This window comes from Cylas formicarius, unplaced genomic scaffold (genome assembly GCF_029955315.1).
Source record: "Cylas formicarius isolate icCylForm1 unplaced genomic scaffold, icCylForm1.1 PGA_scaffold_5__7_contigs__length_24384050, whole genome shotgun sequence".
Taxonomy (NCBI): domain Eukaryota; kingdom Metazoa; phylum Arthropoda; class Insecta; order Coleoptera; family Brentidae; genus Cylas; species Cylas formicarius.
The window spans coordinates 1,148,686-1,168,550 of record NW_026844341.1 but is presented as its reverse complement, the minus strand read 5'-3'; the positions used below and the strand labels follow the sequence as shown (position 1 = coordinate 1,168,550).

At 39.6% G+C, this 19,865-nt stretch overlaps 1 protein-coding gene across 3 annotated transcripts in view; it reads left to right on the top strand.

Moving 5' to 3' along the window:
• Window positions 1–19,865, top strand: part of LOC132702646 (RING finger protein 17) — a 55,289-nt gene that overhangs the window by 21,576 nt on the left and 13,848 nt on the right. For all 3 annotated transcript variants that reach the window (XR_009618911.1, XR_009618910.1, XM_060671417.1), the window contains 3 exons: window positions 150–391; window positions 1,462–1,768; window positions 11,516–11,964. Coding sequence is in view for 1 of the 3 variants with exons in the window: in XM_060671417.1 (XP_060527400.1) it covers window positions 150–391; window positions 1,462–1,768; window positions 11,516–11,964 (998 nt within the window). In the remaining 2 variants the exon portion in view is untranslated. The remainder of the gene's footprint in view (window positions 1–149; window positions 392–1,461; window positions 1,769–11,515; window positions 11,965–19,865) is intronic.

The window sequence follows — 19,865 nt, the reverse complement described above, 5'->3', positions numbered from 1 at the left end:
TAGTTCCCAATTCATTTTGCTTTTCTTGTAAAGCACTATCACTTATAGGAATGTTTTCTTCCATTTTCTAAGTAAACCACTTGTCTTTGCTTAGTTTTGCTAATTCTTTCATTTCGTTTTTTTGAGTATTTTATTCGCCCACATTCCAGATCGTGGAAGTTGATTCGCCTGCGGATAAGATGTACGAGTACGACACCCACTTCTCCAAGTATCTCCAAGCGGTGACGAAAACCCATCTGGTGAACGTCAAACCGGCCGGCGACACAGGAAATTGGAGTATATCATCGGTAGAGGCCCTTCAAGCTATATTTGACAAACATAAGCGGATCTTTGTACACAAACCCGATGACGCGGACGAATCTGAAGAGAAGTCGATGCCCGTGAACATGTGGTAAGAAACGTCTGTTGCCACCCTATGGTTATTAAAAATTGATGCGTTTCGGGAGGGAATGATCTTCTGCGCACTCCTCTAAATTTCACCCACCAATCTTCACCGGAAGTGGATGTCAACTTTATTGTTTTAAGTGGATCACCCAATATATTATTGCTTTTTTGGATTCTAGAAATATTTCGTGTACAATAGCCTTTACCTAAATTTCACCATTTCGTAGATATTTATCCTTTCAAATTTTACTATAATAATTTACCGTGTAGAAAATGACATGTTGAACAAATTTGGTAATTTCGGTTATTAATAATACCGGGTGTTCAAAAAAATGACAACTAAAATAAAATTGAGAAAACTGGCGACAATTATTTTTTCAAATGAAAACCACCTAACTTTGTAATCCTATCCTTATTTAGAATTAAATATTAAAAAGCTAAAGTAGCTTCAGACAATACTGCTACAACTTCTGGGTTTCAATTGCCCCATATTTAGCTGATTATTGATAGAACTCAGACATTTATGAGTTTACAATGTTTTGTGTCATGTCATGTCATTTCTCTTTAATTTATTTATCAATGACATTTATTCATGTTTTAGATTCTACGAATTTCTTCTATTTGCGAACTTAAAATTCTCTAGACGTATGCGTTATTGGAAAGTAAGGAAAAAAGAAAAAGATTGTTACTACTCTTTTGATATACTATGCTTTTGTGAATAACATTAGATTTGGTTTAAACAGCTTTATATGCGATGTAACTAATGTTTTCATTATCTTATGAGAAAAAATTGAATATTATCCTATTTCCGATACCTAAAGTCCTCTGGTGATTCTTTTTCATGTCAATATGTCAAAAAAATGTTGATCAATAAAGAAAATTAAAGGAATCTTATTAATGTGTTATTGAATTAATTTCACTTGTTTAGTCTAGGATTCCTTTTGACAAATTTAATTTCAGACCATTCTGTTTACTCGACCAAATCATTTCGTGCACTGCACTCATCGTCTTTTTAGAACCTCAATATATGACTCCGTTCAGAATTTAAATGTCAATACCGTGTATTTTCTTTTGCAGGTATGGCATCGTAATACGGGGAGGTCCTCTGGATCCCGATCGTATTAAATACGTCTCTATCAACAATCTGCTCGTGAAATTGGGCTTTGCGTACAAAAAATCTCAAAAGAAATCAACTAAAGAAACGATTGCAGCCGCTGATAAGTTGCTAAGTTCCATCGAGAATGCACCATCGACTTCATGCGCGTCATTCATGGCGGAGCAGAACGACGACTATTCCAGCGAAGAAATTCCATTAGAAACGGAGGAAAATTATACCGACAGAAGGGATAACGACATACGGTTGGAAAGTCTTGAAAATGAGGAGGTAGTGTTGCATTTTACTTATCGTCCAGCACACCAATCGCGCCTTCTTTAGCCAATAATATATAATCGCTCATATTTAAAGATGGGATTTTCCCAGTAGTTCACTACTTTTTTGTGGAACCATCAATAGCAGTCACTTTCTTAGAAAGTTCTTTTTGAAATTTCGGGAATTGTCCCTTTCTCTAATACCGTACCTCATTGCTCTTGCTGGGACATTTGCGATATTATGTAGAAAGAATAAAATTGTAAAAGAACAAAAGAAGGCAAAAAGATCTACAAAATCAGTGCTAAAAGTTTTAGGATATGGCCCACAATATTGTGTCTCTTATGTTTATTAAAAAATGGCATCTAATAATAAAAAATATATACAAAAAGCGCATTATGAAAGTAGTCAAATGAGCACCCGCTATATTATACACAGATATATTTTGCTCTTCTGACACTTGTACAAATAGTGGCCATATGGCACATATATACATATATATTTTTAGTAAAACAAGATGTACCTAGCACCCAACAGTATTGCCATATTTCACGCCAATTTCTGTAATTAGCTTACACAATTTAGCGCTGTTAAGAGGATAGCGAGGAACATAAAACTTAGTAAACGCTGAAGTCAGTTCAGTGATTATTGTTTCTAATTGTTATTTTTAAGGCAAAATCGAGGTAAATAAAAATTCATTTCACTTTATTGTTATTACTAGTTATCATCTTAGCTCTTATTTTTCAAAAACATATTTAAATCCCTTAAATCCGGGCATTTAATTATAACAAGATACAAGTAAGAAAAGTAAGAAAATAAAATTACTTTTACCTCACACTATTTTTTAAGAGTGGTAAGTATTAAATAGGAATGTTTTAACACGAAAGCAAATAACACCTTCGAAAGAATTATGTTTTTTAATAAATATCTCGCATTCCTGCTTCCTCAGAGCTTTTTTATTGTCAATAGCATCCTTAAAATATATCTCCTAAAATATATTTTAAGGCTGAATTCATATGATCTAACAAATTGTTTTTGATGAACCAGAATTCTTCTTAAACTTTCTTCGCCTAGAAATAATTCTTGCTGTAGCTACTTCCTCAACTGAGTCGATTTCTATATCCGACAGGAATGAAGAAATAAGTGATTTGAGATGAACTCGACAGTTGATAACTTCAGGGATAATTTTTTCGTGCCCAATGACCTTTATTATCGAGGAAAGGGACAAAATATGGCTTTAAAATTTGGGTATTCAAAATACATAGGTAAAAACCATTCATACCTTCATTACTAAAGCAATTTTGTGTGCCCGATTGTTTCTTCAATAATACAAGCATTTCCTCAATCACTTAATATTTATTGAATTTTTCTTTTCTATAAATGGACTGTATCTCACATTGCGGCGACGTCGCGACCCATGCCGTGAACGTCTACCCCGTAACGCTACAAAATTGTTACTAGCCTAGCAGAAACGTAGACCTTGCCGGTTTGGCGTACAACGCCCTGTTGTCACATTGACTGAAATGTCCGGCATGTTTAAGATACACAAAATTAAAAAGAAATTTACATAATTTTGAACTCAACATACCCCCAGCCTTGAAAGAACCCTCTTTCAAAAAAAAAACAACAAAACAAACATTTCTTGAAAATCAATTTGTCTTAGACAACCTTTGAAACCACTTGAACTGAGTTTTTTTCTCACCCACTTTCGTGAAACAATGGACACAATTTTGCGAATGAACGTTTGATGACACCTTCACTCGTTTTTACATCAGCCACCCGACTAATGTTGTCCTTTCCTGGGTATAACTGAACGATGCGTCCCATTTTCCAACACAAGGGAGGCACATTTTCTTCTTTCACGATCACCAATGTCCCTTCCTGCAGAGTGTCCCCGCCAGCCTTCCATTTGAGGCGCCTCTGAAGTTCAGCGATATATTCCAGTGACCAACGAGACCAAAAACCTTGTTGGTATTGTTGAATACGTTGATAGCTAGCAAGCCTATTTTCAGGTTGCTCGAGCAATCGTGGGTCCGGTAATGAGGTTGCCCTTCTTCCAATCAGGAAATGGGATGGGGTTAAAACGTCCAAGTCAGAAGGATCAGAGGACATTGGAGTGAGAGGACGTGAGTTTAAAATGGCCTGCCTCTATTTGACACAACAAAGTAGAAAAATCCTCATAAGTCAAATTTGCCTTGCCCACAGCTCTTTTTAAATGGTATTTTACACTTTTTACCCCTGACTCCCATAAACCCCCAAAATGAGGCGAATATGCCGGAATAAAAGCCCAATTAACTCCTTCTGTCGCAATCAATGTCTTTAAACTGACATGATTATTACGCAAAAATTTTCCCAACTCTCTCAGTTCTGTCTGAGCACCCACAAAATTTTTACCATTGTCTCAAAACATTTTTTCTGGTTTGCCCCTCCTAAACACGAATCTCCTGAAAGTTGCAACAAATGCTTGCGTAGACAGACTTGTTACAGCCTCTAAATGTATTGCACGTGTGCAAAAACAAATAAATAAACAAACATACCCCTTGTACAAAGGCGTGCCCCGTCCCAAAGCTATTTTAAAATTGAACGGCCCTGTATAATCAACCCCTGTGGTATTGAATGGAAATTGTGGGATCACTCGTGACTTAGGTAGGTTTCCCATCTGTATTTCAAAGGACCTAGGTTGAACCTTCGAACACACAACACATTCATGCACCATCTTTCTCACAACATTTCTGCCCTTTAGTGGCCAATAAATTTCCCTTAATGAACTGAGCACTAATTGAGGGCCTGCATGCAATAGTCTCAAATGCTCTGCCTTAACAATCAATTTTGTACATGGATGTTTTGGGTCTAACACAATTGGGAATTTTTTGTCATATTTAAATTCTGAAAGCGCTAGTCTTCCGCCTACTCTGATTAAGCCGTCGGCGTCTAGAAACGGATTTAAATTTGACAACCAACCCTTTTTTATCTTCTCACCGGTCTCCAAAATTTTCTGCTCATTTTCGAAACATTCATCTTGTGATAACCTTATTAACATTTTTTCAGACTCTTGGAGTTCCTTCACTCTCAAATTCTTTGATTCGTGACTATCCAATTTTCTGCAACGTGCCGTAAACCTTAAGCAATATGCAAATACACGTTTCAATTTTGTCCAACTGGAATATCTGGAAAAAATCTCTAGACTATTCTTCTCTGTATTCAAAAAGGCTTTTACTCGCTTCCTCCTTTCTGGAAGTTCCTCTAAAGGTACATTAACACCCTGATTTGGAAAGAAATCTTGTGACAACCATTGTGGACCTTCAAACCACAATTTATTTCCACACAACTTGGAAGGAAAAAGTCCCCGGGATACTAAGCCTGCGGGGTTTTCTTCTGACCGCACATAATGCCAATTGTCTTGATCCGTCATAGACTGAATTTGAGATACTCTATTTGCGACAAAAGCTTGGAATTGATTTGCTGGTGATTTTATCCAACTTAATGTTACTGTAGAATCGCTCAACAAAAACAGTTTCCTGAAGTTTAACGTCATGGAAGTTTGTACTTCTTTTATCAACCTTGAAAGTAATAATGCACCTGACAATTCCAATTTCGGTATAGTTAGTGCCTTTATCGGGGCAACTTTACTTTTTGCACACAATAAGCGAACGACTACACTTCCATCCTTCGTGACAATTCTGACATAGACACATGCTCCAAACGCTTCTTGTGCAGCATCACAAAATCCATGAAGTTCGATGTCCTCTGAATTGTTGCTACCACCATTTCTTGCTTAAATTGTTTCCACTCTTGGGCAATATTGGTCGGTACTTCATCGTCCCAATCCAACTTGAGTATCCACAATCTTTGTAAAATAATTTTGGGAATGACGACACACGGGCTGACTAACCCAAGTGGATCGAACAGCTGGGCAATTTCTGACAGAATCTTTCGTTTTGTGGTACTTGAATTACTTGAAAATTCCCTCACTCTGTAGGTAAAGATATCTGCCTGACAGTCCCAATACAATCCCAAAGTTTTGTGTTGATGCTCTCCTAGATTAAGAGTTTGTAATTCTGCCTTGGGCCTTACTCCAAATTGTTCCAAGAACTCTTTCTTGTTCGAACTGAACTTTCTGAGCTCAAACCCACCAGATTTTAAAACCTCACAAACACCCTTACATATCTGAAGTGCCTCTTGAATCGACGAGGCCCCTGATATCAAATCGTCAACGTAGAAGTCCTTGCCAATTACCTTTGAAATCTGCGTATGTTCGCAATTTTTTGCCAGTTCCTGCAAACACCTTACCGCTAAAAATGGACTTGAGGTTAATCCAAATGTCACCGTGTTTAAATTGTAGACCTTGACTTCTTCTGCTGGATTTTCTCTCCACAGTATCCTTTGTAGATGGCGTTGATCTTCCCTAACCCATACTTGTCGGTACATTTTGGCGATATCTGCGCAGAATGCTACTTCATGTTGTCTAAACCTCAACAAAATTGAAATGATATCCTCTTGAATTCTTGGCCCCGAAAATTGCAAATCGTTAAGTGACACACCCGAGTCTGACTGTGCAGAGCCGTCATACACAACCCTTAACTTTGTTGTAGAACTTCCTTCATTTTTCACAGCATGATGTGGTAAGTAATAACACCTTTCATTCGTGATGTCCTCACTTACTTGAGTCATGTGACCTACTTGTTCGTACTCTCGCATGTATTCACAATAATCTACATGTAGTTGCTTGTCCCTGGCAAATTTCCTCTCCAAAGAGTAAAATCTCCTCAATGCCATCTCTCGAGAATCTCCCAACTTTTCAATACTCATTTTCAATGGGATTGCAACAACAAATCGACCATCCTCATCACGTCTTGTTGTTGACACAAACAAATTTTTACAATCAACTTCATCCCGTGTCATTCCCTCGATTTGACCTCCACCTGGCTCTTCTAGTTCCCAAAACTTGGCCAGTTGGTCTTGTACCTCTGTACCGATACTTAGGTTGCACACCGTTTTCTTAGGTTTGACTAGAGATCCTTGTCCACTGATGTAGCCCGCTACTACCCATCCTAACCAAGTGTTTTGTAAGACAGGTTTGTTTTCCCCTAATTCGATTCTTCCAACTCTTATGAGTTTCCAGAACACACCTGCACCAATTAACATATCCACTTCATCAGGCAAATGAAATTCACTGTTTGCTAGACAAATATTTCCTGGAATATTTATTGGCCCTAACTCAATTTCACACAAAGGAATCTCATCACTAATTTTTGGAATGATTAAACAACTGATAGGAATTTTGAAATCACCTTTCTGAGAACTGATTTCTACTTCACACCGTTTCGAAATCTTTTCAGTGTTTTGACCAATCCCAACCACACACACATTCGCATCTTTTGTTTTTAACTGAAGTCTGTCACACATTTTTTCAGTGATAAAATTGCTCATTGAAGCTGAATCTACCAAAACCTTGCAATGATGCAAATTGCCACTCACATCTTTTATTTTGACAATCGCTGTAGAAAGTAACACCTGACCTTGAGTCCCACAATTTATACTCGATAGCGCCACAGAGGTTTTACTTCCTTCATTTGAAGACGCTTCTACAGCCTTTTGTACGTCAGCAATTGGGGCGCCTTCAACACTGCCATGTTCGGTTTGGCGTTGGTTATAAAAATGTAATAGAACATTATGCCCTAAACCACACTGCGAACATTTTTTCCCTTGACAATTAAAACTAAAATGCTTGTTCGAAAAACAACACATGCATAATTTGTTTCGTTTTATTTGCGCAATTCTCTGGCTGGTTGTTAGCTCCAAAAATTTCTTACACTCGCTGATTTTATGGGCTGTATATCGTAAATCCCCGTAATATGATTCTGCACCAAAATACGCTTGTTGTCTTATCTTTTGCACAAAATGTCCCACGCGATCTCATAATTTGAAGCGCTAAATTCTAATGATTGAATTACCTCCTTTGCTGGAGCCTCAAGTGACGCACGCAAATAGTGAAACTTTTGAATGTCGCCAATCGACTTATTCTTGTGAATTAAACTATCAAATGTGTCTCTAAATTCCAACCACTTTGAGTAGTTTCCAGCAAACGTTGGTAAGTTTATTAAAGGTAATCGTAAGGTAAATTTTCCTGAAAAATGACAGAGTTGGAATCCGAATGCGTAATATTTTGCAAACACTCATTTTTGTTGTTCGTATCATTAAAATCACACAAAATATTTTTTGCCTTTGCGACAATATTGTAAAATTCTGTTTGGAAAATTTCCCTTTCATTAAATTGGCTCTCTAAATCGTTTTCCGAACATAATGGCTCAATTTCACTTTGATATTGTTCAAAAATATCTAATAACTCGATTATTTTCTCTGTTCTAAATTGGAATTGCATAAACACTTCTTTTTCTGAAGATGCGCTTTCAGTTTGCACATTGAAATTTGTTAAATACCTTTTAAATTGAGATAAGCTCGCTTTTACACTAGCTCGCTTTCTAATTAATTGGTTTAATTGCTCAGCCATTTTGCTGATTTTTTACACACAAAATAGAGACCACAAACTACAAAATCCAACAAAGGTTTGAAAAGGATCGACTTACAGGTTAACGGCGACTTTTTTTCTAAGTCCGGCCCTTACTGTCTCGTCCTCCGTCGCGTCGTAGCAACGCTGCGTGATCGTACGGCCCGCACGTGCAATTTCCAATGCCGCGCCGCGCTCGCCGATAAACTCCACGGCACCCCAACGACGACCTTCAAACAATGCTTTGTGCACCGCGCCGCTCCGGCTTGTCTCAGCTGCGCTTTTTTGCTTGCCGGCGTTCGTTTACGGACTCGTAAACGTTTCCCTCACAATTTTCACACAATTTTCTTTGCGAATACAGATGATCCAACAATCTGTACTTCGCAATTTCCTCGTTTTTCACTTTTGCGGAACACTCAATAATTCTCGCAATTGAAAACTCTCCACTCGATGGATCACAATCCCGTTCGATGGACCACTATGTTTCTTCAATAATACAAGCGTTTCCTCAATCACTTAATATTTATTGAATTTTTCTTTTCTATAAATGGACTGTATCTCACATTGCGGCGACGTCGCGACCCATGCCGTGAACGTCTACCCCGTAACGCTACAAAATTGTTACTAGCCTAGCAGAAACGTAGACCTTGCCGTTTGGCGTATAACGCCCTGTTATCACATTGACTGAAATGTCCGGCATGTTTAAGATACACAAAATTAAAAAGAAATTTACATAATTTTGAACTCAACACCGATGTTGAAGATACATTCTCTTTGTCCGCGTCTAAATTGGGGTCTGCGACATATTTCTGTCAATTTTATCCAAGTTGTAATTCTTAAACTTATCCATGTTTGCTTGCTCCACCAGTTGAAGAATTTTCGTTACTTTAGCAATTAGGTAAACGTCTTGTGGAATAACATTATTATTAAGGACCTGTGTAACAGGTGCTATTTGTTTTCTGAGTCTGGAAGACATTAATAATGGGGCGTTTGTACCCCACTCAGTTCTGCATACTTTCGTATAGCAGTACACCCATCTATCTATCTTAATGAATTTGGGAATGTAACAAAATATGTATTTTCATTCACGAGTATTTGTTTTGATCTTGTAAATAGTTTGATAAAACTGTTGCAATGTTTTCGGTAACATAATACTTACAGGCCTACTTCCCTTTCATATAACAGTCATGCGTTTATAATGTCTAGTCAGCAATTTTTCATTTTCAGACAGAGCCATTTGTCATTTCTTTTTGGGTTGATACATAAACTTCTTCAATATTGCTTTTTGTTGGGGTTATAATTATAGTAGTTCCAAAATGTAACGCCGAGGGGTCAGCGCCATACAGTTTAGTATCTGCGTCCTACCAAGATATGGCTTTTATTGCTTCAACTACATCATCGGAGCTTTCTGGTTTTAATGCTGAAAGTAAATCGATATAATTACCGAACTTTCTAATTTCTAACAAAAATCTAGCACATTCTCGCAATTTACTAGAGATGTGATACAGACGGAGCGCAGCATTTTTTTTTAGATCTTCTCCATGGCGGGCTATCAGAATGTCATTAATGACTGTGTTTTGCTAAATATTTTGTGCCTTACTAACATCTTGTTTAAATGTTTGCCATATGTTTTTTTTTTCGAAGCAGCATAAGCACTTGATTTACTGAAATGTCGAGTAAATTTTTTCTAAAATTTTATCAAATGAATTGATTGGTTGGATAATGTTCTCTATCCCGCTATGTAAATTTACAACGTAAAAATCTTTTTGCTCCTTTAATGGTGGTTCACTCAATGTATACAGATTTTGATAATTTTGCGCATGGTCATATATGTTTGATGCATCGCTTTCCAAATGAGTTGTTTGGCTACCTAAATCCAAATTTGGGTTTTATTATGCAACATTACGACAATTTGATTAGTGGTTTTGTGTGTCACGTTGAAAATGAGGTGTATGGCAATTTAAATTGGATGTGTAATTTAAATTTGAAGGACCTTCATTCAACTCTATTACATAATTATATGGAATATCCATTTCCAATCAGCTCTAACATGATGATGCAGGATATGCCAAATTTGATATATTCGCATATGGTGGATCGTTTGTTAGATGAGGTGCATAGGCATTTAAATTTGTCATAATATCCGAATTTGAGGAGCCGATATCTAAATTTAAAATGTCGTCGTTTAAATCTGGTATATCGTTATCAGAAATTGAAGCAGCGTCGTCTAAATCTGTTACTTCGCTCGCTGCGTTTTCGTTTTTATGATCTTAAAACTTAAAAGAAGTTAGTTTGGAAAACTATTCATGATCATAAATTGCTATTGTCAGTTTTAAACAGTATTTGAATAATTTTTCTATATTTATTGAAATTTGTTTCAATAATTTAGAAATGAGAAAATCGATCGATTGATGTTAGATAAAGTAAAAAAAAAACAAAAACTTATACAAACTTCATAGTTTTTCCAAAATGCAATTGCTAGAGAAATGTTCGAATAATTTTTTTTTAAGTTGCAACTAAATAATCAAAAAATTTATTTAGTTGCGACCAACACCAAATTTTTCTTAGCCCTTTGACTCACTTTGACAGTTCTACCTACACACTTCATCACCTAACAAAATATCACACGAAAATATAATGGAACATTCAAATCGGCGTTGCCAAATTTTGGGTGTCTAAACGTCGAAATATTATCTATTTGCCACATAATACAGATTTTATCTACTTTAGATACAAACTTTTTGCGGTGCGCCTCCTAGCGTTAAAGCGGGTGAACTCCTGGCTTATAAAAGGCGATATAAAGATATAAATGAGTCATATGACTCCCATGAAAAAATCTGTCATTATTGGTTAGAAGGAGGGGATACTGATTTTGAAATTTTCATATATATATATATATATATATATATATATATATATATATATATATATATATGAAAATATATATATATATATATATATATATATATATATATATATATATATATATATATATATATATATATATATATATATATATATATATTTTCATATATATATATATATATATATATATATATATATATATATATATATATATATATATATATATATATATATATATATATATATATATATATATATATATATATATATATATATATAAATTTCAAAATCAGTATCCTCTCCTTCTAACGAATAATGACAAATTTTTTCAACCAGACAATTTGCACAATTTAGTTTGCTGATCGTGACGAAACCCATTGTGTTGAATTTAGGTTCCGATCCAAAATAGCGACGTCGCAGACATTGATAACGCCATGAACTGGATCGACATCGTCGAGGCCGATCGAAGTATGATCGCCAAATCTAAGAAGTCAAAATCGAAAAAAAAGATGAAGAACAAACTGCCGTTCACATCTAATGACGAAAGCAAGGGGTCGTCCAAGGCCGTTAAGACCCCGAACAGTTCCCCTTACCGGACATTCGAAATCTCAATCGACGATTGGAAGCCACCGTTCAGACTGAGCAAAAGGGAGTTCAGGGCGAAAGTGACGTGCGTCGAGACCGGCGGTCATTTGTATTTGCACGAGGAAGCGATAGACGAAGTGTACAGGAAGATGGAGGCCAATATAAAGGAGTACTTCGATAGCAACCCCCCACTATGTGCGGATCACAATTGGGAACCCGGCCATCTGTGTACAATTCGTTACAATGACGGCAAGTGGTAAGCGATTTTTATTATGGAGAAACAGTAAATAATTGTGAAGGGATAACATTAAGAAGACCTTCTTCAGAGCATAATTTCATTTTTGGGTACATTTTTAGATTTATTACTGTTAAGGGTTGAATAACATTTTTCGGTAACTTCATAATTTTTTTGTTTTGGGTTAACCTTTTATTTTCGCGCTGTGTATACAACACCCCCACCATACCCAACCTTGGTTAAGCCGCGCGAAAATACAGACTTGCGTGAACGTCCGTAGTGCGAACCACGAAAAAACAAGCTCTCTTTTGTGACCGGTTCGCGAGAACCCCGCGCTGTGTTGTGGTCCTTACCACCCCCAACCCTCCAGAAAATACCCCTAAGAAGACCCGGCCCGGCAGACTACGACGCGGGAAACCATCAAGGTGGGTGATTAACCGTTTCGGGTGTTGTATGTCCTACCGTTTTCTTGCCGCTCTTTCTCGTTTAAATTTTGAGGGTGATTTACAACCACCTTCCCCCAACCCTTTACATATTGGTCCTTCTCCCCAAATCAGAATCAGTCTTTTGGATTTTTATAGTCATTCACAAACTTTAGTAATTTAAATACATGTTCGCTATCGTGAACAGGTTAGCAAAAAACGTGTAAAGTTCGGAGCGCAAAAAAGCGGTTTCATCAAAAGTGTTTACCGTCGTTTCGAATTGCGGCCGTCTTTTTATTTGATTCGTTCTAAGCATATTTTCTGCGTGCTGAAATTCTTCTTCCTTTTAATTTACGTGGGTACTTTGTTTCGAGACTTACGTGTGCATTTGTTTACAAAACGATTTACAATGTCGGAAATGGATAAATTTATTGCTAAGCGGGATTTAACACTTAGACGCGTTAACGATATATTGTTAGCGGGTCACAAAGCTCGCGTTGAACCCGATGATGATGAAATTTTATGCAAATTCCAGTGCATGGTGGAGGATTTGCCGAGTTTAGTTAGCACTTTTGAGTCCTTGCAATTGGAAGTAATCTCCTTAGCGAATGATTCGGAAAGAGATCGACAGTTTGCGGTTCAAGATCACTTTGATCAGTTGCATTATTCAATTCGATCTATTGCCAAGCGATTATTTGAGAAAGTGGAACCTAAGGCAGGCTCTCCGGTACCATCTGTAGTTGGTCGAGAGTCGCAAAGAAATAGTAATCTCCGACTCCCCCGTATTATCATTCCGAAATTTGATGGCGAATTGAAAAATTGGCCTACATTTTTTGATATGTTTAGCACGTTGATCCATAATAATTCTTCCCTTTCAAACATTGAAAAATTTCAATTTTTAGTATCTTATTTGGAAAAGGATGCTCTCAGTGTCGTGAAGAATTTGCCAATTAAGGATGCCAATTATAGTATAGCTTACAATGCCCTCGTGAAGCGTTATCAAAACGATCGATTGTTGTTAACCGATCATTGGCTGTCGATCTTTCGGGCTCCGACTATGAAGAGTGACTCGGTTGTTGAACTGAGGAGATTGCTTTCAACATTTTCAGAGAATCTTGCAGCTATCGATAAATTCGATATCGACTTGTGGGATTTTACAAAATTCAATTTGCTTTTAGAGAAACTCGACTCGACTCTCAAGACGAGGTTCGAACTCAAATTTTGTGATAAAGATATCCCAACTTTTCAAGATTTATGTGATTTTTTGGAACAGAATTGTAAAGCTTTAGAAAACTCTTTAGTTACCGCAAAAGGTATTACCCCTACCAAGAGGCTTGAGGTTTCGAAGCGAGTTTCAACCGATACACGTAGACCCACATCTATGATAGCGACGTCTATCCCTCCGAGTGCTGATGTGAGTTGCACGAGTAAGTGTTTATACTGCCCTATGGACTACCATCCTCTGACAAAGTGTGATTCCTTCCTATCTCTTGAGCCCCCTCAAAGGCATGTGTTCATCAAGCAACATCATTTGTGCTTTAATTGCTTCGCGCGATCCCATGGTGTTGGAAGATGCCCCTCCAAGATTAATTGTCGTGTATGTGGCAAGCGCCACCATACTTTAGTGCATTTTGGAAATGCTACTACCCTCTGCCCGTCGAATGAAGCTCCCCCTGCTCCCGGCAACCAGGAAGGTACTATCCCTAGTCCGGTGACCATGATGACCAATCTCTCCTCTCAAAAGGTCGTGCTCTTTGCCACTTGCTTGGTGTCCGTTTCGGATAAATCTGGCGGACTTGTTACTTGTCGTGCACTGTTGGATTCAGCTAGTCAAGCCAGTTTTGTGACAGATTCCTTTGCGAAGAAATTGGAGCTTCCAAGGTCTCTCTCTCCGACACCAATTCAAGCCCTCAACCAAATGTCGACGTCTGCGTTAGGGAAGGTTGCCCTGAGCGTAACCCCCTCCCAAAGAAAATCCCCTGCTCTCCATATAGAGGCTTTAGTTATTCCATCTATTTGTGATAAGGTACCCTACCAGGTGATTGATAAGCAGAATCTAAAACATCTCAGGTCCCTACCCTTGGCTGATCCCCACTTCTGTGAACCCAACGAAATAGACGTGCTTTTAGGGGCAGAGGTTTACGGAGATATTTGTTTGCCTGGATTTAGAAAAGGACAGAACGGTGGCCCATGCGCTTTTCGGACCATCTTCGGATGGGTTGTCCTAGGAAAAGTGAATTCTTTAGAACCATCTTCTCCCTTTAGTTTTTGTACCACTGTGAGTACTGCTGTTGATGTTTCTTTGAAGAGATTTTGGGAACTTGAGTCCGTCCCTTCAAAGACCTTTATGTCTCCTGAAGACAAATTGTGTGAGGAGATCTTTCTCTCTACCCATTCCCGTGCCCCTTCAGGTAGATACGTCGTATCCTTACCCTTTAAGGATAAACACCCTTCACTTGGTGAATCTTACCCTCAAGCCCTTAGGCGATTCCAGTTGTTAGAGGCGCGTTTGGCCAAGAACCCAACTTTGCGATTAGCCTACAACGAGTTCTTGAGAGATTATTGGGAACAAGGTCACATGGCACTCGTTAGCGACCTGCCCCCCTCTCCCCAAGGTTACTACATTCCTCATCACGCCGTCTGGAAGCCACATAGCGAACCCCTTAAATTGCGTGTTGTGTTTGATGCTTCAGCCAAAACTTCCAATGGACGGTCCCTGAACGATCTTCTATTTACGGGTCCCAAGCTCCAACCCGACATTGGAGCCATTTTGCTCATCTTTAGACTGTACTGTGTGGTTTTCACCACCGATATTCGTCAGATGTATCGTCAAATCCTAGTGAGTGACGCCGACCACCTCTTCCAGCGGATTCTGTGGCGTTTTGATCCCCGCGAAGCAGTGCGAGAGTACGTCTTGTCAACGGTGGTCTATGGACTAAGTTGTAGCCCATACCTGGCTATTCGCGTGTTGCGTCAGCTTGCTAGGGACGAAGGAGCGCGTTACCCGTTAGCAGCCCGTCTCCTAGATTGCCAAACCAACATCGACGACATTATCGGAGGAACAGACTCGTTGGAGGAAGCCCGTAAGTTGAGGGATCAATTAGTATCGCTGCTAAAATTGGGTGGTTTCGAGTTGCGCAAATGGGCGAGCAACTCCCCCGAGTTATTGAATTCACTCCCCGCTTCACATCATCAACCCGTTTCCCTATGCGGAGACGACAATCCCAGTTTAAAGGTGTTGGGATTGCAGTGGTGTCCCTTACGGGATGTGTTCTCCTACCGCATCCAAGTAGCGGATAGGACGTGCACAAAAAGGAATATTTTGTCGCAAGTAGCCCAAATATACGATCCCCTAGGTTTTTTATCCCCGGTCGTGTTGACTGCCAAAATTCTCCTACAGAGGCTTTGGTCCCAGGGCGTCGATTGGGATGCACCTCCCCCCCGCGACATATTCGAAGATTGGAGTTCGTTTTCGTCTCAGCTGGACAGTCTTTCTGGGCTGACAATCCCTCGTCGGGTACTGCCTAGCAATGGCGTCCAGGTGGAGACGCACGGATTTTGTGACGCTTCGGAACGCGGATACGGTGCAGCCGTGTATCTGCGAAGCGTCAGAGAGGACCATATCTCTGTCACCCTTCTGTGTGCAAAGAATCGGGTAGCGCCTTTGAAGCGAGTGTCGATCCCCCGTCTGGAGTTGTGCTCAGCGTTACTGCTCGCCGAACTCGTAGATTTCGTCCGATCCACTATAGCCTCTGAGTTGACTATCACGAGAGTATTCGCCTGGAGTGACTCCAAAATTGCGTTGTCTTGGATAAAGTCCTCCCCCCACAGATGGAAAACTTTTGTGGCCAATCGCGTGTCCCTCATTCAGGACATCATTTCCCCCAGTTCCTGGCATCACGTCGCCGGTTCATCCAACCCTGCTGACTGCGCATCCCGAGCGCTTTTCCCGGAGCAAATATTAATTCACCCCTCTTGGTTCTGTGGTCCCCCCTGGTTGCGTCTTCCGGTGGAAGAGTGGCCCACCTCCGACTTCACCCCCGGAGACGATCTGGAACTGGAACGTAAACCAGTGTTGACTTGTGTGTCCACCACTTTAGTTGACGCGCTTGGAGAACTGTTAACCCGTTTCTCGTCGTTACGAAAAATTGAGAGGATCCTGGCTTATTGTTGTAGGTTTCTAAATAATTATCGTACCCCCGTTCCCAAGCGAGCGCTTGATAATTTGTCTTTTGCGGACACGTACCACGCCCGCACGTTGCTCACAGGATACGTCCAACGTGAGGTGTTCGCCGGTTTGCTGAAGTGTCTTCGAAACGGTAAACTGTGCCATAAAACCTTTACGCTCCCTAGCGCTCTTTATCGACGAGCACGGTCTCATTCGAGTCAGTGGCAGACTCCGAGGTTCTGCGTTGTCTTTCGACGCAAAACATCCTCTTCTACTACCTCGAGACCATCGCTTTACCGAACTCGTGATCGAAAAGTTCCATAAGGAAAATTGCCACCCGGGCCCCCAATCGTTGTTGTACCAGATTTCACAACAATTCTGGATTTTGTCCGCCCGCAGAGCAATTCGTCACACCCTATCGCAGTGTTACCGATGCTTCCGTGTCCAACCTTCTTGTGTACAGCCATTCATGGCTGATTTACCCCCCGTTCGTGTATCGCAAGTCAAGCCATTCGCGCATACCGGTGTCGATTTTGAGGGTCCAATTTCCATTACCCTGGCGCGAAGCCGCGGCGCTAAGACTCAGAAAGCTTACATTTGCCTATTCGTTTGCATGGCTACCAAAGCCATCCATTTGGAATTGGCTTCTGAACTCAGCTCAGACGCATTCTTGACCGCTTTTCGGCGCTTTGTCGCTCGCCGCGGGCGTTGCACTGCCATGTATAGTGATCAGGGTAGAAATTTTGTCGGTGCTAACCGGTTGTTGGTACAGTATTGCCAGCAGTCCGCCGATCAGTGTGAGGTGCGCTGGCACTTCAACCCACCCTCCAGTCCTCACTTTGGAGATCTTTGGGAGGCCGGCGTCAAGTCGGTAAAGACCCATTTGTTTCGTGTGATAGGCTCTCAAATCCTGACTTTCGAGGAAATGTCGACAGTGTTAACTCAGGTGGAATCCATACTGAATTCCCGCCCATTATGTAGTTTGAGTTCCAACCCAAACGATTTGCATAGCCTTACTCCTGGGCATTTTCTGACCCTGGAGCCCCTATCTGCCCCTCCCGACGACCCTTTAGCTAATCTGAACACTAACAGACTCACTCGTTGGCAGCTCATGCAGCAGTTGCATCAGCACTTCTGGGACAGATGGCATCGGGAATACCTCCACCAGCTGCAGCAACGGCACAAGTGGAACACCACGACTAACCCCCCAAAAGTTGGTCAATTGGTTTTAATTAAAGACGAGAACCTCCCCCCGTTAAAGTGGCTTCTGGGCCGCATCACGCGCTTGTACCCCAGTTCCGACAAGGAAATTCGCGTTGTGCAAGTGCACACGGCCAAAGGCACTTTCAATCGACCTTTGGTCAAATTATCTTTTGTCCCTAACTGTTAACCTGTTCAAGGGGCAACCGTGTATATAGTATAGGATAAGTTTATGGGAAAAATTGGGTATTTTTGGGAGGCCGGAATGTTAAGGGTTGAATAACATTTTTCGGTAACTTCATAATTTTTTTGTTTTGGGTTAACCTTTTATTTTCGCGCTGTGTATACAACACCCCCACCATACCCAACCTTGGTTAAGCCGCGCGAAAATACAGACTTGCGTGAGCGTCCGTAGTGCGAACCACGAAAAAACAAGCTCTCTTTTGTGACCGGTTCGCGAGAACCCCGCGCTGTGTTGTGGTCCTTACCACCCCCAACCCTCCAGAAAATACCCCTAAGAAGACCCGGCCGGGCAGACGACGACGCGGGAAACCATCAAGGTGGGTGATTAACCGTTTCGGGTGTTGTATGTCCTACCGTTTTCTTGCCGCTCTTTCTCGTTTAAATTTTGAGGGTGATTTACAACCACCTTCCCCCAACCCTTTACAATTACTTTATTACTTTTTATACAATATATGTGGTTGTCTAATGCAATAGGAAAAGAAGTAAAGTCATTTTTCTTCATTGTTCTAAGATATAAATACAAATAATGTTGAATAAGGAATGAGGGGGATAAAAAGTAAAGTACGGAATATTCAATAATGTGTCACAACTGCCACCAACAATATTTTGTTATATTAGTTTCTTTAATGTACCTAAACTTAAATCCTAAAAATGTTTTTCTAAATATATTCTCAAAGTGCATAACTAGTTTAAAAACCTCTGAACTAAAGTTTCTTTTTAAGTGATTTTAGACATATTTTCTATAAACTTTTGCCTCGGGATAAAAAGTGTCTCTTTAGTTCCTTGGATACCATCAATTTTTTTTCCCAAATTCATTTAAAAAAACTCCATTTCAAATTCCTGCTCTAAAATACGCATTATACAGTGTGGCGTAAAGATGTTACATAGGGCTGCGAGCCGCTCGGATATTTCCGGTGATATATTAGCCAGGGTTTTGGTTTATCAATTCTGATGGTCAAGGTACGCATATAGTATACAACACCTTGTAAACTTTTTCAGTCACTCATTTATTAAGCACTCCCTCCGTTCGTGCCAGATAAAATAATATGGCGTTTATCAATCTTTTTTAGCAAAAGATTTCTGAAGAGTTTTTTTTGCAGAATAATGTACGACTATTTACAAATATTCTGAAATCTACCTGCGTCGGTGATTAATAAATCGGACTTGCTGACGTTTCGCCAAACATGCTGGAGATCTCACAGCTGGTACTATTCATAAATTTGACCGTTACAAGAAAAATATGTTACAGACAAGCATTTTTCAATTCGGTTGAATAGGTTTGATTCCAGATTCCCGAATTGCAATATATCTGAAACAACTATGTCAAAACTAACCAGAGAAACAATAAAAAATATACGACTATGACAAATAAAGTCATAAGCAGTTGCCGAAAACAATAATGAAACCGAAATCTCATTCGATCAAATTAAAAATTAATCAATGTAATCAATTCCTCTACCCGGAAATATCCGAGAATCCATAGAAATCTCTAAACAACCAAACAATCTTAACTGCGACTCTGTCTTTCACCAATATGGAAATCTAAGACAATGTTCATGTCTCTCTTTTAGCTCCGCCTCTCTCAAACAGTATATAAGTGGGTTAAGAATAAAATTTGAGCAAGCTTCACCTAAGCTCTGAAGAAGCCATCAGGATGATTGGCGAAACGTCAGCTCGCTTTATTTATAAACAAACGATGCAGGAGATATCTAGAATATTTGTTAATAGTCTTTTGAAGAAAATGTTAATTTTGACGAGTAACCAATGCCGCTCGCTGTTGTCAGCCCAAGTCACTGAACGCAGAATTAAAACACCTTGCCTCTGCTCTTCTCTCTAATAATTTCCACATTAAATATATTAAGCGTTCGATCAAAAAATACACTTAACTA